This window comes from Tupaia chinensis, unplaced genomic scaffold, assembly GCF_000334495.1.
Source record: "Tupaia chinensis unplaced genomic scaffold, TupChi_1.0 Scaffold143615_1, whole genome shotgun sequence".
NCBI lineage: Eukaryota > Metazoa > Chordata > Mammalia > Scandentia > Tupaiidae > Tupaia > Tupaia belangeri.
The window spans coordinates 251,225-274,504 of record NW_006203463.1 but is presented as its reverse complement, the minus strand read 5'-3'; the positions used below and the strand labels follow the sequence as shown (position 1 = coordinate 274,504).

General features: G+C 39.9%; 1 protein-coding gene across 1 annotated transcript in view; it reads left to right on the top strand.

Moving 5' to 3' along the window:
* The window catches only part of FIP1L1 (factor interacting with PAPOLA and CPSF1), a gene marked incomplete in the record, with an annotated part of 79,535 nt that overhangs the window by 30,183 nt on the left and 26,072 nt on the right, over window positions 1-23,280 (top strand). The window contains 3 exon segments of the mRNA XM_014582471.2: window positions 359-466; window positions 11,519-11,612; window positions 15,490-15,646. Of these exon segments, the coding sequence (XP_014437957.1) occupies window positions 359-466; window positions 11,519-11,612; window positions 15,490-15,646 (359 nt within the window).

The following is a 23,280-nucleotide window of genomic DNA, read 5'->3' as shown; positions in this document are numbered from 1 at the left end:
GAAATACCAAAATTTCCAATTTTTATGAAACTATAGAAATCGGTGTCATTAATCCATAGAGGGCACAGACATTTATTTATTGATAATCTATTTTAAGTTCATGTTTCTTTTCTCATTTCATTTTGTCATCATGTTGAAGAATATTTCTAAAAATATTTTAGAGCTAACAAGACTTGGATAACGTGATTATATTAAATAGCACTAATAGTACCACAGCTAATTTTTTTTATGACTTTAAGAGAATCTTTCTGTAGGAACATGGTAAAGGACTGTAGGAAGTGTGTCAATGGGGGGAAAGTAGAAGGGGGCGGGTCAGAAACAGTATATAAGAAAAAACACAGAAAATTTATCTCACCAGAAACAGCACCTCCTCTCAGTCTCAGACAAGTTCTGCCTCCAGAAAAGCCAATTCGAGCGTTGGGAAGTGGCAGGATCGATATGGGAGGGCCGAGTCACCCGATTTAAGGTAAGGCTGCGTCAACATTGGGTACTCCCTGATGTTTAGATCATCGGTATTGTTTTAGTACCATAACAGATTTTGATTAAACTGTGCCATATTTACCCCCAAATTATGTTTCTCTAGGGTAGAGTGAGGATTTTAGTTCCCTTAGGAGTACAGACCTAGCATGTGGCCTGCTGCTCATCCTGCCTTGACAGCCTGTAACAAACTGCGTTGAGCCGCACTGCTGGGTGCTCAGCCAATTCCACACACCCTCATCCCCGCAGATTAATTCTTCTTTCTCATACCACATCCTGTTAAAAAAAATCTCTGGGTGCTTTTCGCTACTTACCGAATAAAATCTAACCTCTGGAGCCAGTGTTTAGGTCCTGTAAAGTTTAACACGGAATCTCTTCCATCTTTGTACCTCACTACAGCGCCATAAAGCTCTGTGGGCCAGCTACCCTGGGATGTGCCATTCCCCTTATGCTCATACGCACGCTCTGCCCTTGACCTAAAGGCGTTTCGGTCTGCGTTCTAAACCTTATATTTACAAAGCGTACAGCCTTGCATGGGTCATTTCTGAGTCTGAAGTGGAAACATAGCTTCATTGCTGAGGGGTGTAACAGGAGGCATGGAAGTGCATTGCCAGCAGGGATCAGTCTGAGAGACTATACTTCCGAACCTGATTTAGAAGTACCTTCCTGATTTACCATTGAAGCTTTTCCATTATTATGGTATATGAAGGGTAATTCTGTTTGCTTTTTTGCTTCTGTTGTTACAGACTTTTAACCTTTCTCCTGAGCAGCTTATTGTTGTATTAATGAGCTTTTAATTAAATTAATTTAAAAATTTAAATGTGTAAATTATAATCAGATACCTTTGTTGCTCCTAAATGAAAGAATGAGGAAACTCAAAATTTAGTTTTCCAAATGTATATTTCTGTGGCGTCTTAATTATACAATTCCCTTAAGTGATAAGGTTTTCTAGTCATCTTGCTTTTTAATAGGTTCTCATACCTAAAAGTGATAGATCTTAGTGCTTATTATCCTATATAAACCAATACACACCCCCAGCCTCGATTCTGAAACAGATATTTGAACAAACACAGAGAACTGACCTAGTCATTAGTCTCAGGGAAATATGTTAACAGGGCATTTTTTTGGCATGTATTTTGTGCTTTTGAAAATCCCCAAAATTACTATCTTAGATAAAAGCGACTTTTTATCTTTCGAAACTGTGTTGTGTACATATAGACACATACACTTAGTGTGAGATAGGAAACTAGATTCCAGCTCTTGTATTGAACGTAACTGAGAAATGTGGAGTTTGTTTGAGGCATTGCTTTAAGTATGTTTGTAAATAGCAATTACAAATGGCTTAGATCCTATTCTTTTTAAAGAATTATTTAACTTTATTTACTTATTTTAATTTTACCAGAGAAGGACAGAGAGAGAGCAAGAGAGGGGAAGAGAGAAAGCAAGCCACTGGGTTCAGGACTTAAACTCCTGTCGACTGTGTGGGAGTCCAGCACCCTTAACCACCATGCCACCTGCCAGCCCCTAGATCCTTTTCTTTATCTTTCATGAGTTTTTTTTGTTTTGTTTTGTTTTTTGTTTGTTTTTGGAGAGTTTTTTGCTATAATGTGTATGTGCTCTCCAGAAAGACAGAGAGAGACAGAGAGACAGAAAGCCAGAAATCACACCCGGGGTGTGTGTGGGGGGCGATGGCCACGCTGCAGTCCCTTCTCTATTCTCCTCTTGGGATCTTGGGCACACACGCACATGTGCCTGGCATGAGTTTAAGCCACCAAGTCTGGTACTTGAACCGTAGTTGACTACTTGGGAGTCCAGAGACATAACCATTACGCTAACTGTTGGTCTCTCAGAGAGTTGGTATAGGGTGTGTGTACTTGCTAGACAGACAGAAAGCAAGAAGTCACACACACACACACACACACACTCACACCGCCCCCCTAGGGGAGATGGTCACACCACAGTCCTTCTCCTCTTGGTATCTTGGGCACACACGCACACGTGCCCAGCGTGAGTTTAAGCCACCAGGTCTGGGACTCGAACCACAGTCGACTACATGGGAGTTCAGCAACATAGCTGTTACGCCAACTGCTGGTCTCCTTAGATCCTTTTCTTACTGTTTTGGGAGACTTGGAAATCTTGTCATGCTAACAATAGTTATTCTTAATTTGTGTAAGTACAGTGTTTTCTAAAAACTGTATAACAATATTCTTCAAACTAACCCTGTAACACTGGCATCTTATTAGTATAATTTTGCTTTATAAGTTCTTCTTTTTAATTTTCGTAAAGCCAATGAAGTGACTTTAATGATGCAGAAAATTGAAATGGGCAATATGGAGGATTGACATAAACTTTTCCCAGTATACTTTTGAACTACCAAAATCTGCTATTCTTAGATAATTTTCAAATACTAGGTTCTCTTAAGCTTTTCTTCCAGTATTAGAATGCTTTTGAACTTACTCACACTATTTATTTTTTTACACTAGAGGGTGTGAGGCACAGAGGAGAAAGCATGCCCCTTCCACCAAAAAGGGCTTGGTTATGCCATAATCTTTCTTCCTCCAGTTCTCCATGCTGTCAGGATCTTGGAAGCTCAGGCCTGGCATATTTTTCAAGCTGCCAAGGACCAGGACTGGAACCCTGGTCTGCCTGTGGAATCTAGTTTCTTCTATGTGCTGCTTAACCACTGTCCTATGATGAGCCACATTCAGACACATGAAAGAATTGTAAATACTGGTTTTCAGTGTTGAACCACTCACTTAAAAAAACAAAATGAGAGGGCTAGCATTTGAATCCTGGACCCGGAGACTTGAAAATTATGCTGAGAGTGTGTATGTTTGTTGTGCCCAAAATTCCAAGAGGAGAATAGAAGAGAAAGGATTGCAATCTGGCTGTCTCCCTAGGAGGTGGTTTCTCACTTTCCCTCTCTCTGTCTCTTTCTATCTAGCAAGCACATACTTTTTAAAAAGTGGAGGAAAAAAAAAACTTAAGAAAATGAGAGAGAAGTGAGTAGGTATTTTTAACAAGGTCTCAAACATGCATGGCCGTTCTGCCCCAGCTTCCCAGTTAGCCAGGATTACGGGTACACACCTGTTTAGGTTGGTCTAAGGGCTGGACCTGGGCCTCCCATGCGGTCCAACCTTGCACAGCAGCACCTCGCTGCCTGTGCCCGTGTGGCTGTGTCAGATCCCCACTGTATTTAACACCTCTTGCATTTCTTAAAATAGACAAACACAAAGCTACAGCCCAACAGTGTTAAATGGACGTTGTATCTGAGCGACCTCTGTGTCTGTTGTTGCTCTATCTACTGTTCCGTGTTGATGAGAAAGTGCACTGAGGGGACATGCCTGTCCCTTGTGGCCTTCGGGCAGCCGAACTCATGTTGCTGTAGTATATGATACTGTGTTTGGACATAGGAAGAACTTCATTGTTTCAGGAGTGCTCTGTAGAGGTATTTTTTTTTCTATTAATGATACTTTTAAAAGCATGGAAAAGCACAAATATGATAGGTAAAAAAAAATGTGAGAGATGAAGCTTTTATTCTAAGCTCTGTACAAAAGCGAGTGAATTTGACTACACCTAATGAACACATTTATGTTTTCTAGTGAGTCAAATTTGAGCATATTCCTTTTGTTTGTTGGTTTTATATAGAGCTTAAAAAGTAATTAGTGTTTTAAAAATTCAAGCCCCAGGAAATTAGTGTGGGGAACGCTGTTGAGTTGAAGAAGTGAAGAGTGTTAGCGTTGGTTATACTGAACCTGCGCCTGGTGCTGCTGCTTACTGTGCGAAAAGTACCTCTTTACACACCCTTGAAAATGAAGCTAGCTGGACTCACACCTTATTTGCAGCATGCTTGTGAAGATGGAATAACTTGTAAGCTTGGAAAGCACCTGTCAGGACTCGAAAGATAGGATCAGACCCTCAGAAAGTGCTGATTCGTTTTTCTTGGCTCTCTGCTTCCATCACAGGCCTTTTCAGTGTCTTTAGATCAAATGCCATAGAAAAATTAGATCCTTGACTTTTTTGTTTTTGGAGAGGTTTTTGCTATAGGGCGCGTGTGCTCGCCAGACAGACAGAGACAGAGAGACAGAAAGTGAGAAATCACCCCCCAGGGGGGATGGCTATGCCGCAATCTCTTCTCCTCTCGGGATCTTGGGCACGCACATGCACGCACACGTTCCTGGCGTGAGTTTAAGCCACTGGGTCCGGGAGGCGAACCATGGTCGACTACATGGGAGTCCAGATCTTGACATTTTAATTTTTGTGATCTTTTGGGGAGAGGTGCATATTATTCTAGATAGGACTTTTTTGAGAGGTTTTTGCCTTAGGGCACCTGTGCTTGCTGAGAGAAAGAGTTTTTGCCTTAGGGTACATGTGCTTGCTAAGAAAGAGAGAGAGCATCCCCTGGGGGAATGGCCACCCACAATCCCTTCCCATTTTCCTGCCACGATCTTGGGAACGAATACACATGTGCCCAGTGAGATTTCCAAGCCACTGAGCAGTTGGTCATGTGGGAGTCCTGTGACATAACCAGTATGACATTTGCTGGCCTGCTAGACAGGATTTTTGATCAATGTCTGTTTACCTGAATATCACAATATATTAAATTTTCTTTAAAATTTTGCATGTACTATACAGAAAATATTCTTGTGCTTATGAAAGGAAAACACACACAGGTATAAAAGCAGTACCATGTATTTAAAGAAAAAAGAAAAAAGGGTAGATCTTTGATTTGCACTACCCGATTCTCATTAGAAGTTTTGCTATGAAAAATATGTGGTGAATGATAGTATTGCTTTAATTTCCAGACTTGTCTGGATGGGACTTTAAATTTATTGGGTAATAAGGAAAATTAATTTTTATCAGCTATTTAAAATTCCTTCTAGAGTTCCTTAAGTTGTGTTTCTAACTTGAACACGCTCTTTTTTATTTTTTTGAGAAGTTTTTGCTATAGGGTGCGTGCGCTCGCCAGACAGAGAGAGACAGAGAGACAGAAAGCAAGAAATCACCCCCCAGGGGAGATGGTCACGCCGCAATCCCTTCTCCTCCATTCTCCTCTTGGGATCTTGGGCACGAACGCACACACACCTGGCGTGAGTTTTAAGCCACCGGGTCCGGGACGCGAACCGTGGTCGACTATGTGGGAGTCCAGCGACATAGCCATTATGCTAATTGCTGGTCCCTTGAACATGCTCTTAAAGTTGTAGTCAGTTTTCAGTTTTAGGTATATATTGAAAATATTTGGGGAGCTTCAGGAAAGTATTCATGCTTTTTAACCAAATCAGTAAATCAGAGATGCTGATTTAAATGGCCTGGTGTGTACCCTAGGCATCAGGATTGTTGAAAGCTTCCCAAAGGGCTGGCCCTGTGGCCTCATTGTTAAAGGTGCTAGATCCCACATGACATGATTCAAGTCCCAGATCCTGTGTCTTGAAAAACATATGGGGCACATGTGCATGCGTGCCCTAAATCCTGAGAAGTGGAGATGAGATTGTGGCGTGACCACACCCCTTTGGAGGTTGTTTTCTTCCTCTGTCTCTGGTGAGCACATGTACTCTCCATCAAAAGAAAAGAAAAAAGAGCTTCCCACATAATTCTGATGGGCAGGCAAGACTGAGAGCCCCTGATTCATAGACACGATTCTGGCTTGCATAAAGATTAAAGTCAAATGCTAGCTGGGCACTTGGACTTTTGAAGCAAATGATAGATTTAGTTATACAGAGAACTGACATTTGCATAGCATTGTATAGCCTCACAGAGTCCCTTTTTTGTTGTTTTTTATGTGGTTCTCATGTATAGTGTCTGCCTCTTTGAAAGTCTTTTGGTTGGCACCCTCCCACTCTATCAAAGATGGGTCATTCTCCGTCAGTAAGCGCATTGCTGTATGTTTGCAGAACAGAAATCCTGCATATGCTATTTTCCCAAATCCTTTGTTTTTGCTCACGTTCTTCTTTCCATCTAAAACGTTCTACCAGGACTAGGTGGTGGCACAGTGGTACACTTGGAAGGGTCCTTGTGTTTGTGTCCTGAGACTCCCCTGTACACATCAGGTGTGTGCCCACGATCCCGGCTAGCTGAGACCAGGGTGGCTTGTGATGTGGGGACCCTGTTGGGATGCCTCTCTCCCTCTCGTCTTCCTTGTCTCTCCCTTGTAAATAACGGTAGAGTAAGGTAGTAAGTCCTACCTTCTCATACTACCGTATGTTGTCCAAATCCAGTCTGCATGGCTTCCAAGGCTCATCTCTTTCCTAAAGTAGCTTAAAAGATGTTACACCAATTTCTGTGCAGAACTGTTCACAGCCCCCTGTTTAGGTAAACGACCTGAATTAAACAGATCCACCTGTCTTTAAATTGGGAAAAATGAAAGAGCCACATTCTAGATTTTTCCCTTAGAGGGTAGATCTTTGATTTGCACTACCCGATTCTCATTGGAAGTTTTGCTATGAAAAAGCATTTGTAGATTGCTACAAATAAATGGGATTCATTTGTTTTAGAGTAGTGGTTCAGAACTTTCTTTGAAACGGTAGCCCATTTGAGAAGGTGCTGCAAACTGGACTGTTGTCTGGAATTACGTGTGTACACATGCATCTATTTAGTTCTGGGACCTCCTGATCCTTTTTATGGACATGTATGCTAGTTCAGAACTTCTGCTTTAAAAAGCACAATTAAATCCTTAGATCAAGATGAAACCTGACCTAGACCATTTTGTCGCTTCCTCTGATTAAATTGTTTTTAGTGAATGCTTCACTCACCATGGAGGAATACCTCAGTGAAATTCACATTTGTTTCTATACTATTGGAGACTTTGTCTCTGTTTCAGTGTTTTTAAAGCACAGGTTGCAATAGTGGTCCCAACCAGTAATTCTAGGTTTTGTATTGTTTATTTTGCATTTTCCTTGTTATGATGAAATATTTACAGTTTTTTTCTTTTTAAAGATTTTTTTGTTTTTGTGGGTTTTTTGTTTTTATTTTTGTTTTTTTTTTTTTTTGCTATTGGGTGCATGGTGCTTGCCACAGAGACAGAGACAGACAGAAAGTGAGAAGTCATTCCTCAAGCAGGAGTGGCCATGCCGCAGTCCCCTCTCTTATTCTCTTGGAATTTTGGTCATATACGCACACACACGCAGTGTGAGTTTTAAGATGCTGGGTCTGGTACGCGAACCACAGTCTGCTACATGGGAGTCCAGCAGCGTAATCATTCCGCCATCTGCTGGTCCTTTTACAAAATTTTTAATGTAACATTATTACATTTCAAATCCATAGTTAGTATTGTTCCATGCAATTCTTGTTGTAGTTTATGTAGTTTACTTAAAAACTTGTATACTCTATCATACTTTCTTTTAAAGTCAACTCAGAGGAAAAAAAATTTCTTTGTAGTCTCCTCTGTAAAATGGGAATAGTAACTACTAGCTCATAGCATTGTGAGGAGTGACTGTATATTGATACATGGAGTCCTTAGAACAGTGCTCACCTAGCACATCGTGAGTGCTCAATAAAATGGTAGCCATCGTTACCAGAAAAAGCTGTGTTCAGAGCACATGCTTTGTTTTGTCTTACCCCAGCCACTGTAGATACCCTTTGCTTTGGCTGCTAGGAACAAACAGCTCGAGGTTAATTTATGGCTGCAGAGTAGCAGCGAACGCTTTGTGCCTCTGTCTTCCCTTCACCCAGGTTTGTCATTTCAAAGCTTCGGTTGCTTCTCTGTAAGCAGCTCTCACACCCATTGTGGGACATCACCAAAATAGGACATTTTAATTTAATTCCTTTATATTTCTCATGGCAGGACGGGAGTGGGGAGAGGCTTTTGTAGACATTACCCGCCTGTGTAAGGTGGGTTAGCTCGGTTATTCAGCGTGGTTACTGTGTGTCCCTCCCGGCTTTCTCCTCAGCGCTTGAGCCCCCAGAAGGAACCATGGTGGGGGTTTTGACCGTGTCCCTTATCGGGCGAGTTTGTAGGCCTGGCTAGCCCTGTGCTGTGTGGGAAGCTAGGTTACGGTAGGTTGTCCTAAAAGTGAGGCTCCACCAAGTCTTACTTGATGCAGTGAAACAAAAAGCTGTTCATGAAGAGCTTTGATGGAATACTGCGGTTCAGTATTGTGGCACCAGTATAAAGTTTGATCGTAAAGTTGATTAATCTGTATTAAATATTAGGTAAATATTAGGTAAATGCGAAGCATCACATTGTTAACTGAGGTAAATCAATTTGTGTGATAAAAGTGCCTGGACAAGGAGCCTCCTGTTACTATGAAAAGGTGGAGAATTGTAATTAATCTGACTCTCTCTAAGGATATATACTTGTTAAGGTGGATTTCTCAGTTGTGTGTTTCTAGGAACATAATATTTACCATTTTAAATCTTCAGTAATTAGTCCATTTAAAGTTGGCTAGACTTCTCTGACTATATGTAAGATAAACTTGAAATTTATATCCCACAATTTGAAAACTAGAAGTTCTTAAAAATCAATGGTAGAAGAGTATAGAATTCTTCTTCTTTAACAGAGAAGTCAGTCTTAGGCCTAGATTTACTTTTATTTATGTTTAACAATTTGGAGAGTTTGCAGTCCAGGTGGCAAATTCAGTCAGATGTTTGACTTACGGGAGTAAATGAAGCAGGCGAGAGGGCCGAATCCAGCAGTTAAAGAAGAATTGAAAGGAGGGGGAAAAGGAGTGGTCAGTAGAAGTACAGATTTCGGCAGTGACTCCAGGGAGCCATAAATGGTGAAGGAGACCCTCCTGGGAACAAATACCAGATGGCCCAATAGTAAGATACTGGGATCTGAGATGTTTCTGTATCAGGGAGTTACTGGCATATGCTTTGATGCGAAGTTATGGTTGGCATTGCTCTAGAATTATTTTAAATTTTAGGGGACCAGTTGTAACATTCTTGTTTTATAGAAGAAGTATTTGACTTTTCCAATGTGAGTGTTAGCCTATTTCCCCAGCTGTGTTGAAGGTTATAGTTAAATGAAATAACTCTTGGTCTCTGTGTTCTTGAGGAACCTAGGAGGTCAGCGTTCGGGGTGTAAAATTAGAAAGGCTTGAAGGAACACGTTTTTATTGTATTGTTGTAAAGGGAAATCTTAAGTGGGCCAGAGGATGATAGTGGTAATTCACTGTGTACGTAAAGACATTTCAAAAGTCACTAGATAGCTATAGGGATGTCTTTATTTTATTTTTGTGGGAATTAAATTATAAGAGTTTCAAACATGGAAAATTCATGTTACAAAAGAACTGTGCATGTTTTTAAAACTTTTTTGCAACAAAATAAACACATACTTTAATTCCATTTTTCTGTTAAGTTCTTGAAGTTTCCACTTAATTGTGCAGTGTTCAGGTTCACTCGAGACTAACTTCTACTAACTCATGATTTCCAAAAAAGTGTTAAATTTCTCAAAAGCGAGACTTACCGTGTTTAGTGGAAGCATGGCTTATGGGCAAGGAGTCTGTTGGCCTGAGATCAGAAAGATTCGAGTTCAAAAGTTAGTTTTGCTATTTAATTATTGAATTTTACTGTAGGCCCTGGCTTTATCATCACTCACAGATATACATTAAGTTTTACATGAAGTTTAGGTATAACATTAGGCATTAGCAAATCGTAGCTGCTGCTCGTAGTCATTTTGGGAGCCCACCCTGATGACTGTGAGGGCTCTATGATACTAAATTGCTTTGCTTCTGTGGAGTTTTAAAGGCAGAATTCTCAGAACTGAAATATAAGTGAAGAGAAATTTATTTATTTTGCATCACTGCCTAGTCCAACAAGTGGCTTCTGTGTCTTACTTGCTTTTTATGCTTTTATAAAACCCTCCATTAATTACACAGTTGCTTTTAACATTATTTTACTTTTTAAAAATTAAACTTACTAGCTTTTTCTGTTAAATTTGCAGCATTGTTCTGTGATAGACTCCTTTTCTATATCTTCATATACTTACCTGTCATTTCAAAGGTATTCTAAGTACTATTGGGGATAGGGCAGATATTTTCTATCTGAAGGCAAGTTACCAGAAATGGAAGTTTTCTTTTTATGTTTTCTAATGCTTGGAATATATCACCAGGGAAAAATACCCTGTATGTGTCAAACAAGCATGCATTCTTCAAAGTTTTTATAAAGAACTTCAGTAAAGTTTCTGTGATACAACTGTGATACAGTGTAATTACAGTGGCCAACACATTTTATTTCCATTTGTCTAGCAAGCATCTGCTCTCTGATTTAGTTCTGGAAATCTAAATTCATTTGATACTATTAAAAATAGTAAATTTGGGGGACCAGCAGTTAGCATAATGGCTATGTCACTGGACTCCCATGTAGTCAACCGTGGTTCGTGTCCCGGACCCAGTGACTTAAAACTCACGCCGGGCGTGTGTGCGTGCATGCCCAGGGTCCGGAGAGGAGAACGGAGTAGAAGGGATTGCGGCATGGCCATCCCCCCTGGGGGGTGATTTCTCGCTTTCTGACTCTCTGACTGTCTGTCTGGCGAGTGCACGTGCCCTATAGCAAAAACCTCTCCAAAAAAAAAAAAAATTAGTAAATTTGGGGGCCAGCAGTTGACGTAATGGCTATGTCGCTGGACTCTCATGTAGTCGACCACGGTTCGAGTCCTGGAACCAGTGACTTAAACTCAAGCCAGGCATGTGTGTTTGCGTGCCCAAGATCTTGAGAGGAGAATAGAGGAGAAGGGGTTGTGGTGTGGCCATTTCCTCTGGGGGGTGATTTCTCGCTTTCTGTCTCTCTGTCTCTGTCTTTGTCTTTCTGGAGAGCGCACATGCCCTATAGCAAAAAAAAACTCTCCAAAAAAAAATGTAAATTTAGAACAAATACTGTACACATACTAAAAATTTAACATTATGATAGTTGTAGGGTGCATTGGTTCTGGTTTATTATAAAGCAGTATTTATATATATTATAAGGCAGTATTTTTTTTAATGTGGGTTATGGTCTCATTTTATTTTACAGTACATTGCAGAATTTGTTTTTATTTCTCACATTGCCATTATTTTTCAAACATGTAATTAGATAAAAATGAGTTGATTTAATGTTTATGTTACAGGAGATTACCTGGATCAATTGATGTCATTGGTCAGACTATAACTATCAGCCGAGTGGAAGGAAGGCGACGGGCAAATGAAAACAGCAATATACAGGTTCAGTATTAGTATTTTTAAAAAAGAACTTATTTAATTTTATTGTTATTACTGATTTTTAAAGAATTATTTTACTTGACTTTATTTATTTAATTTATTTTGACCAGAGAGGGACAGTGAAAGAGAGGAAAAGTGAGAAAGCAAGCCACGAGGTCCAGGACTCAAACTGTGGTCAGCCATGTAGGAGTCATTGCTCTTAACCACCATGCCACCTGTCGGCCCCCATATTTTTTAATTTGCGATAGGGCATATGTGTTCACTGGGGCAGCAGTGAGGGGGATGAGAAAGCAAGTTGCCAGTTCAGGACTCACCATAGTCGGCCATTTGGGAGTCCAGAGCCTTAACCGCCACATTACCTACTGGCCCCTAGGTTTATTACCTAGCAATCAATTATTTTTCCTTTATAACTGAAGTATTATATCTATATTCTAACTTAATTTATTCAGGAAATATTTATAGTGCTAAGCTGTGTGCCAATAAGTGGTTTAAGTACTACAAAAACATAAAACATATGGAACCAGCCACGTTTATATCTATTACAGTAGCTTCTCCATTTCTAATTTAGAGTCTGTGGGGTTGTGGGCAAAGTCATGACGTATATTTCTATGCAAAAATGCCTCATGACTTTTCTGAAGACCCAACCCAATATCCTTCTTAGTACAGTTTTTATTTTTTCTCATTAAATATGTAGTGTATATAGATTCATTGAACAGAAAATTAGAACATATGGGAAAAGTTTAAAGAAGAAAAAAACTACTGATAATTATACCACTACAGATAATCACACCAAATCACACGATTTGTAACCAAGCAAAATTGGGATACGTTTTCTGTGTATCTTTTTGTCCATCTAAAATTATCATTTGCATTTCCCTATTTTAGTCTTAAAATATTTAAAATCTCTGTATGATAGCTTGATTATATGGATATACCATGATTTGTTTAATGTGAGGTTTCGGAGAGAAGTAGGGTTATTTATGCCTTCAACTGAAAGAATGAAGGAGATGATTTATTAATAGGTTGGATAATTTTTTTTTTTTAGAGGTTTTTGCTATAGGGTGCATGCACTCTCCAGAAAGATAGAGACAGAGAGACAGAAAGCAAGAAATCACCCCCTATGGGGGGTTGCCATGCTGCAATCCCTTCTCTATTCTCCTCTCGGGATCTTGGGCATGCACACACACATGCCTGGCATGAGTTTAAGCTGCTGAATCTAGGACTTGAACCGCAGTCAACTACATGGGAGTCCAGCGACATAGCCATTATGCCAACTGCTGGTCTCATAATTTGGATAATTAATGTTAGAACATTAGTAATTGAGACCTCTGTCCATCAGCTTGGTCATACTTTTTTCGGTGTGTGTTCCCTTTTCTCAGTTTTTAAATTTTTTTGATATGTTTTTGCTATAAGGCGCATACAACTCACCCAAGAGACAGAGACACACACAGAAAGACAGAAGGGAAGAAATCACCACCAAGGGGTGATGGTCACACCACAGTCTCTTCTCCTCTTGGAATTTGGGACATGCAGGCACATGCGCCCAGTGTGAGTTTCAGTTCTCTGGGTCCAGGACTCGAATTACAGTCAACCATGTGAGAGTCCGGCACCTTAAGTACTATGCCACCTGCTGTTGCCCCTCTTCTCAGTATTTTAAAATATGTCCCAAGTGTTTTGATTCTAACTTTCAATAAATTAATGTACATTATTTTTAGCATCTTAAAAGGTCAATTATTTTGTAAATGGAAGATACGCCTATTTTACCTCATTATTAAAATGCATGATTTTTTAAAAAAAAAATTTTTTTTGAGAGGTTTTTGCTATAGGGCACGTGCGCTCGCCAGACAGAGACAGAGAGACAGAAAGTGAGAAATCACCCCCCAGGGGGGATGGCCACACCACAATCCCTTCTCCATTCTCCTCTCGGGATCCTGGGCACACACGCACATGCGTCCGATGTGAGTTTTAAGCCACTGGGTCCAGGACGCGAACCACGTTCGACTACATGGGAGTCCAGCGACATAGCCATTATGCTAACTGCTGGTCCCAAAGTGCATGATTTTTAAAAATACCTCTGTATGCTTTTTTAAGGAATAGCTTATGAGCATAAACCTTGAATAACTGCTATATTGAAATGTAGGAAAAGTTAACAGAAAGATGAATGTGTGTTCAGATGATAGTCTAGTCAGCAACTAAATTTGAGAAGTATAATTTAAATATGGAACATTATGTTAGCTGTTTTGTTGTTTTTCAGGCCTATTTGTGCATTATAATCTCTCAGGGTCCCTATCAAAATTCTAGCTTTCTAGGGGGACCAGTAGTTAGCGTAATGGCTATGTCGCTGGACTCCCATGTAGTCGACCGCGGTTCGCGTCCTGGACCCAGTGGCTTAAAACTCACACCGGGCGCATGTGCGTGCATGCCCAGGGTCCTTAGAGGATAACGGAGAAGGGATTGCGGTGTGGCCATCCCCCCTGGGGGGTGATTTCTCGCTTTCTGTCTCTCTGTCTCTCTCTTTCTGTCTGGCTAGCGCACGCGCTCTATAGCAGAAAAAAAAAAAAACCTCTCCAAAAAAAAGTCTAGCTTTCTAGGAAAAGCTTTGCTTGCTGTTTTATTTCCATAGATTTGGGGTGCTTTTGGTGGTGCTGGTCGCTTACTGCCCACACGCTTTATCTTTCAAGTATCCACACTTGTTCTTACAGTCACAGGCCCCCTGAGGAAGTTCCGTGCATGTCTTGCTGCCTGTGCCTTAGGGTTCAGCGAAGCCTTACGTCTCTCTGCAGCCTGGTGAGGACAGGCTCTAGTCCAACTCTGTCCAATTATGGATGATTCATGATTCCATTATCATAATCGGAATGCTTTAATTTTGGTCAAGTAACAAAGATAGTGCAAGGTGGCATAGTTCATGGAAGGATGGTATTGAAGTATAAGCTTATTTTGGTGTAAAAATTGTTTGAAATCCATTCAGGTTTTCATAATACACATTTCCCCTGAATTATTTGAAGACCCTTGCATATATTTGTGAAGTACTAGGCTTATTTCTTATTTGCAATTTCTTTTTAAACTTAATTATTTCTTATTAAGAATTTTGAAGGGACAGGACTAGCAGGTGGCAGAGCGGTTACGTGGCTGGACTCCCACATGGCAGACCGTGGTTCAAGTCCCAGACCTGGTGTCTTGAAACTCACACCAGCCGCATGTCCAAGATCCCAAGAGAAGAATGGAGGAAAAGGGAGTGCAGTGTGGCCACCTGCCCTGAGGGGGTGATTTCTCACTTCCCTTTTACTGTCTTTGTCCAGTGAGCGCATGTTTTCTATGGCAAAAACTTCCACCAAAAAAACGAACTTTTGGCGGCACAAATTGTTTCTCTTAATCTTTAAATAGATTTAAGAAAGTATGTACGTGAGTGGAGCCAGCAGGTGGCATAGTTGAGGTGCTGGACTCTCATGTGACCGACCATGGTTCAAGTCCCAAATTTGGTGGCTTGAAACTGATGCTTGTGTGCCCAAAATCCCAGGAAGGGAATGGAGTTGAGGAAGGATTGCGTGTGGCTATCCTCTCAGGGGATGATTCTCACTTTCCCTCTGTTTTTCTGTCTCTCTGTTGAGTACATATGCCCTATGATTAAAAACCTCAAAAGGAAAAAAAAAAAAAAAGCATGTGAGTGCATGCATGTGTGTGTGTGTGTATATATATATATATATATATACACACACACACACACACAAAATCACACAATGTATCACACACAAATGTTATTGCCTCTCAAATACATGTAATAAGTTACCCTTTATTCCTTAGATTAAGTTAATTAATTTACTAAGATTACTCTTAAATAAGAACACTTACTAATCTTTTCATTAACTTTGTCAAATTTTAGGTCCTTTCTGAAAGATCTGCTTCTGAAGTGGACAACAATTTTAGCAAACCACCTCCATTTTTCCCTCCAGGAGCTCCTCCCACCCACCTCCCACCGCCTCCATTTCTTCCCCCTCCTCCGACTGTCAGCACTGCTCCACCTCTGATTCCACCCCCAGGTCAGTCCGTCCATACGGCATTGGACTTGGAAGGAAAAATACCCTGTGTTTTACTTTTTTACCTTGTTACATATTTGAAAATAGTATCTTGATTGATTGCAGAGCATCACAAATAATAGATGTGATATGTAAAGTCTTCACAGGTTCACACTGAAACAGATGCTGGGTATGTGTCTTGCTATTTTACCATTGGAAAGACACATTATCCTGAAATAGAGAAGAGTGTAGATAACTAAGAATATTGCCCAAAAATATGAAAGCGATCTCTAAAATGAAGTTGCTAATATATGTATAAATTCTTGTTGAATTATGGCTATTTTAGTTTGTTTGAAAAAACGTTTAAAGATACTTTCAGAATTGGAGGTTAAAAAATATGTATTTTATGAAGAGATTGGAATTGAAATTTCAGTCTGGTCTTCTGTGAATACTGATTTTCTTTTAGGAGACAACTACTGGGTACCAGGTACCTGGTATTTACTTCTTTTAAACAAGACTGAGAACTAAAGTAGTCCCCCCTCATCTGTGGTTTCAGTTACTCCTGGTCAATTGTGGTCTGAAAATAGTTAAAGGGAAAGTTTGAGAAATAAACTGTACATAAGTGTTAAATTGTGCTCTGCGTTGCTGTGATAAAATCTGGCCCTTTCTGCCTCCTGTGCTTGGTCCCTCCCGGCATGTGTGCTCTTCCTTTGTCCAGCATGTCCACATCGAATGTACACACTACCCCTTCTGTGCTTCTATTTGTCGCTCACGGCCACCTTGGTCACCAGGTTGGAAACAGCGTAGTATGTACAGGATTTCGTACTGCACAGGGTTGGAGGCATCCACTTGAGGGTCTTGGAATATGTACTGTGGATAAGTGGGGGCTACTCTGATGTAAATTTTTATATTTTCAGCCACTTTTGATCATTAATTAAGAACCAAATTAGTGGTAATAGATTTTAAAAATTCATTTCAGATCATTAAAAATTCAATTCAAGTAATTCCCAAATTTTATTTCTACTTCTACTTTCAGATTTTTATCCAGTGGCCTTTCTTATTTTATTCCCAGCAAGTTGTCAGTATTTATCCCATGTAACCAACTTTATATGAAACCAGTAAGATTGACATTATAGTGACTTTGTTTCTTATGGAGAATGCCAGTAGTAAATTATAAAATTTAGCTGCTGGTCCTGATCAGAATTACAGTATTAAGATTTGCTTTTTCCTAGTGAAACCAGCTCATACTAGAGAGCCGTGTGCTCTCGCTCACTGAGTTTGCAACTGAGCGCCTTCATTTGAAGGTGCCAATTGCAGAGCATGGAGCCAAGGACCGAGTCTCGGCCCTTGCTGAGGTTTGCATCCTGGGCCTCCTAGCGGCAGCGACCGTCTCTGCACTTCATCGTCACCGGCTTTGATTCTCTTCCACTGTCACTGCTGCTTTTAAACAGGAGACAATAAGGACAATGTTATGAAAAATGATGCATGCCTTTATAGAACCATTTGTCTCAAAAACAATGGGCCAGGTCAGCAGTGCCTACTGTAGATAACTTTGCTTCTAAGTTCAGCAGACTATGTTCCAGCCACTAAACTGAGCACAAACTATTCTTACATTGAGATTGGTCCCTTGATTTTTGGTCCTTTAATAGGCTGAGAATTCACACTGGGTGCGTGTGTGTGCGCACGTACCTAAGACCCCAAGAGGAGAATGGAGAAGGGATTGCATCATGGCCATCCTGCCTGGGGCCATCCCCCCTGGGTAGACACGCCCTATAGCAAAAATCTTTCCAAAAAACAAATGCTGAGAATTAACTAAATAAAAGGGGAAAAGAGGACTCTTGTGATCCATAATAATTACTTATACGATTTACAAATGAGTTTTTCTCCCCTGGAAAAGTTAAATGAAATTTAGAAATACTTAATTTTCGGATGTATTTTATTAATAAGAATAAAAAATGATGTTTGTGAAGAGTCCTTATGCTAAATTATTTTGCAGTCTTATTTAAACTTTACTAGATATCAAAGGTGATGTGAAAGAATTTTTCTTTTTAAATTTAAAAAAATTAAAAGTTTTTGTATTTCATTGGCAAATAATAACTCTATTTATTGAGTACAATGTGATTTTTAAAAATAATTATTCGTTATTCATTTCTTTTTTAAAAATTTGATCAGAGAGAGACAGAGAAGTAGGGGGGGAAGTAAGGAGGAAAGGACAGAGGGAGGGAAGGAAAGTGAGAAAGCAAGCCACCAGGTCCAGGACTCTAATCGCAGTTGACCATGTGATTGTCCAGTGCCTTAACCACCATGCCAGTATGTGCTCAGTACTGTCTGTTTATTAACTAACGTAAGTGGGAGAGGATGGTGTCCATTAAAGACGAAAACGTTAAGTACCACGCTGGTGTAAGAATATCCAGAAGCTCTGTAGGAGATTGCTGATAGGTGATGGCATTATCTGGAAGTTTACCTTTTTTCAAGATGGTAAAATTACCATTTCTTTTCATATAACTTTTGTTTACAAGATTAACGAGCCTGGGACCGGCAGGTGATGTGATGATTAAGGGTGCTAGATTCCCAAATGGCCTACTACTGTTCGAGTCCGGGACCTGATATTTACTTTCTCACTTTACCTCTCTCTCTTTCTCACTCTCAGTCTGTCCCTCTCTGGTGAAATTAACATATATGCATACATACATAAAGTTAAATAAAATAATTCTCGGGACCAGCAGTTGGCGTAATGGGTATGTTGCTGGAGTCCCACGTAGTCAATCGCAGTTCGAGTCCTGGACCTGGTGGCTTAAACTCACACTGGGCACGCGTGTGTGCATGCCCAAGATCTGGAGAGGAGAATGATGGAGAAGGGATTGCGGCGTGGCCATCCCCCCAGGGGGGTGATTTCTTGCTTTCTGTCTGTCTTGCTCTGTCTTTCTGGCGAGCACATGTGCCATATAGCAAAAACCTCTCCCAAAAAAAGGTAATTCTTAAAATTAAAAAAAGAAGGATAACAAACCTTTGAAGTTTTAGCTGTCAGTGGCATTATACTGTAAAGTACTGCTGATCACTTCTTTTGCTTAATTGATTTATCTACTTAATATTAATTCTCCGCTGCATGCTTTTCATATTTTAAATACCTATCCAGATTTTCTTTAATGCTTATTCTTAGGTTATATCTCCTGTCAGCATTTAAAAGATACAGATTCACATAAATTCGATGCTCTTTTAGGCAGTATCTGATTATGTTGGGGGATACCAGTTCATATTAAAACCAAATAAATATTTATAAGTTGAGGCCTTCAGAATTACTCATTTTTTTACTAGAGTGTAAGCAGTTTAGGAGAGTTATATGCATTTTCATGTGTATTTCTCCATACTAACGGAGAGTTATCTTGTATATACTTAGCGTTCTCTAAATGTGTTAACTAATGGAATAAACCACGTACTTATATATTCATAACAACAGAAGGAATTGACAGAATCAGTAAGAACAGGCACTGGCTGTAAACAACAGTATGGATGCATAGATAAATGTCAGATAAATGTAGGCCCTGCTTAAAACTTGTTTAATTGCCAGAGGGTGTGTGTGCCCATCAGAGAGACAAAGAGAGGAGAGGGAGAAAGCACCCCCAGCAAGTCCTGCTGCAGCCCCGTCACTTCGTATCTCCATCCTGTTGGGATTTGGGTCATGCACGTGCATGTACACAGCATGTTCTTCAGAGTGCCGGGTCCAGGATCTGAACTGTCATCTGCCACGTAGGACTCTGCTCCTTTAACCACTGGGCCGTGGGCCAGCCTGAGCCATGTTTGCATACACCGCTTGTCATGGGGCCACATGATTACAGTAACCTGCCGTACAGTTTACTGACACTTTAACCACCTGAAGAATTACACAGCTAGTAGAGAAAAGCTGTGACTCGGGAGTCTCTCTTTTTAGACATTGCCTTAAAAGGGTCTCCATTTTTCTTAGAGAAACCTGGAGTTTTCTTTTTTGCTTTTTTTTTTTTAAATACAAAAAAGAAAAGGGAAAAATATATTTTGAGAATCGACATAAATGCACTTTATTGTTGTCTTTGTTAACATTAGATTTCTAATGCATAAATTTTCAAAGACTGCTGTCCTATACGTGATGAGAGACATTAAGTTAAGGATGTTTTATGTTCATGTTTTGGGGTGTACCATGATACTGTTTATCTAGATACCAGATGAATAAGATTTCTGCATTTTTAAAAGAAGTCACTGATGACAAGTACTGTCTCCCCGCCCCGCAAATACCTACGTACAAACATGTACAGAACCTAGTTAGTAACGAGAGTATGAAGTACCTTTGGCTATAATATAGACAAGAGTGGAGGAGAATTCTTATTCAATATCAGAAAAGATGGATGAGAGCTCTGGAATGTAGTATTTAGTGGCTTTTCTTGCAGTCGTATTAATAGTAACTTCAGACAGTCAAAGTCCTCTATAATTTTCAGAAAATACGGTATTTTTGTTTTCTCTTGAGCCGTAAAAAAAGACTTCTGTTGTATTAAATTTTCCAGAAATATCAGTGTGATTTCATGCTTTTTCTGAGTAATAATAGAAATATTTATTAATACTTAATGAATGCTTACTTGTGAAGGCACTGCTCTGAGCACATCATGTATTAACTCACTTGATTCTCGAACAAGAGCTGGTAATATATAGTACTCTTTAAGTTCATAGATGAGGATGGTAGGGCTTAAGGAGTTTAATAGAAAGAAAATAGCATTGGAATTTAAACTCAGGCAGTTTTGCTTGAAACATTAATTTTTTAATAAGCCGTGTTGAAACGAATCAATATCTATGTCAAGAAAACTGTATTACTGGGTTAGGTATATTTAACACAATGGCATATCCCCCCCCCTTTTTTTTATAGATAGATTGATTTATAATTTGACCAGAGAGAGACAGAAAGAGACGGTGAGAAAGCAAGCCGTCAGGTTTGGGACTCAAACCATGATAAGCCATGTGGGAGTCCAGTGCCTTAATACCATGTCACTCACCAGCCTGTGTTTCAGTTTTTTAAAAAAGCATGTCCCTGATTTTGAAATGCATGGGTATATACTTGGGGTAGGGCAGTTAGGGAGATTGTGAAGAGCAGGAATCAGAAATTTTCTTTTTTTGGAGAGGTTTTTGCTATAGGGTACGTGCGTTTGCCAGAAAGACAGAGACATAGAGACAGAAAGCGAGAAATCACCCCCCCTCGGGGGGGGGATTGCCACGCTGCATTCCCTTCTCCTCCATTCTCCTCTTGGGATCTTGGGCATGCACACACACATGCCCGACGTTAATTTAAGCCACCGGGTCCAGGATTTGAACCGCGGTTGACTACATGGGAGTTCAGTGACGTAGCCATTACGCTAACTGCTGGTCCTAGGAATCAGAAATTTTAAAAAATTAAATTAGTTATGGTTTCACTATTGCTTGACTTGTGTTAAGAAGTCTTAACATTGAACTGAATAAGCTTGTTTTGAAATACTTTATTGGAAGGAATATTGTTAAAATTGAAAGAATTAATGCTACAGGGTAAGTGACTTATGTTTATTATGTAAGAAATACAAAACGTAATATTCATCATTGTAATTACTTGGAAGTAAGTGTGCAATCACTGGCTTTAAATACATTCACAGTGTTGTGTAACCATCACCATCTACTCCTAGAGCTTTTTAAAAAAATTTTCTGTAGGGTGCTTGACATAGAGAGACATAGAGGGAAAGTGAGAAAGCGTGTCCTGGGGGGATGGCCACGCTGCAATCCCTTCTCCCCCATTCTCCTCTCAGGATATTGGGCATGCACGCACATACGCCCAGCGTGAGTTTAAGCCACCGGGTCCAGGACTCGAACTGCGGTTGACTACACGCAAGTCCAGTGACATAGCCATTATGCTAACTGCTGGTCCCGGGATCCAGCCATCTTAACCTCATGTTACAATCTGGTTCTTTAGCACAGGAGCTCTCAATTTTTTTTTTTTTTTTTTTGAGAGGTTTTTGTGATAGGTCGCGTGCACTCGCCAGACAGACAGAGAGAGACAGAGAGACAGAAAGCGAAAAATCACCCCCCCGGGGGGGATGACAACACCGCAATCCTTTCTCCTCTCGGGATCTTGGGCACGCACGCACACACACCTGGCGTGAGTTTTAAGCCACTGGGTCCGCGACGCAAACCGCGGTCAACTACATGGGAGTCCAACGACATAGCCATTACGCTAATTGCTGGTCCCCAGCTCTCAAATTTTTTGATCACAGACTTTTTTAAACTCTTAAAACTTATTGCAGTTCCCAAACAGCTTCTAATTTTGTATGTTTTATCTTTTTTTGGTGTTAGAAATTAAAATATTTATTAGTTTAAAAATACTCACAATCCATTTTATGTTAACATTACATTTTTCATGGAAATAACTACTTTTTAAATAGACAGTTAATCAAAATATTTAGTGAAAAGAAGCCGCCTTGCTTTACTCTCTCTCATAAATCTCTTTACTATACGCCTTAATAGAAAGAAACTTGGTTGGGTCTTCTATTTGTTTCTGAATTAAATCTATTGTGATACCACAAGTTATGTATTCTCTAGAAAACTCCACCATACACTCGTAAGAGAATGAGCATGAAAAAGGCAATAATAATGAAATCTTAGTATTTTTACATAGTTTTGACCATGCAGATTCTGTAAAAGGGCCTCAGGAACCCCTCAGGAGTCCCTGGACAAAAGTTTGCTGTTTTGGTACAAGTTTGGCCTATTTGGGTAAATATTACCAGCACTCTGGAGGAAGTACATTTTTTTTTTCGCCTTTGAGATGTTATTTTATGAATATAACATTTATTTATTTATTTTAAGAAAGTTTTTTGTTGTTGTTGTTGTTATAGGGCATATGTGCTCGCCAGAAAGACACAGAGAAACAGGAAGTGAGAAATCACCCCCCCTCCCCGGGGTGACAGCCATGCCGCAGTTCCTTCTTTTCTATTCTCCTCTGGGGATCTTGGGCACGCATGCACACATGCCCGCAATGAGTTTAAGCCGCCCAGTCCAGGACTCAGACTATGGTTGACTACGTGGGAGTTCAGCGATGTAATAATTATGCCATCTGCTGGTCCTGATACATTTATTAAGCTAATTTTATAGTGGATTTTTGGTTTTAGCCTTAGATTGATTATCTCAAAATAAATGGCACTGTTTGCCAGAAATGTAAGCATTTCCCAGAAGTATCTTTGAAACGTAATTCCTTTAAGTTTTTGAGAACAGTACTTATTTTTTCTTTAGTTATGTTTTTCTGTATTAAGAAAAAAAGCCTCTCAATTTTTGAGTAACTCAAAATAGAGAATAATGCTAGTTATAATAAATATTATGTTTTAGCATAATTACAATTATTTTAAATGCGAAATTTTTTAGAGTTTTTTGCCTTAGGGCATGTGTGCATGCGGGGAAGAGAGACACACATCAAGAGGAAGAGAAATGATCCCGCAGGGGCGTGACCACGCTGCAATCCCTTCTCCATTCTTCTCCTGGGATCTTGGGCATGCACGCATACCCCCGTGCATGATTCTCGTCACTAGGTCCAGGACTCAAATCAGAGTCGGCCATCTGTGAGTCCAGCAACATAACCACTACGCCTAAAATCTTCATTATGATTTTCATTTTTGAATATCTGT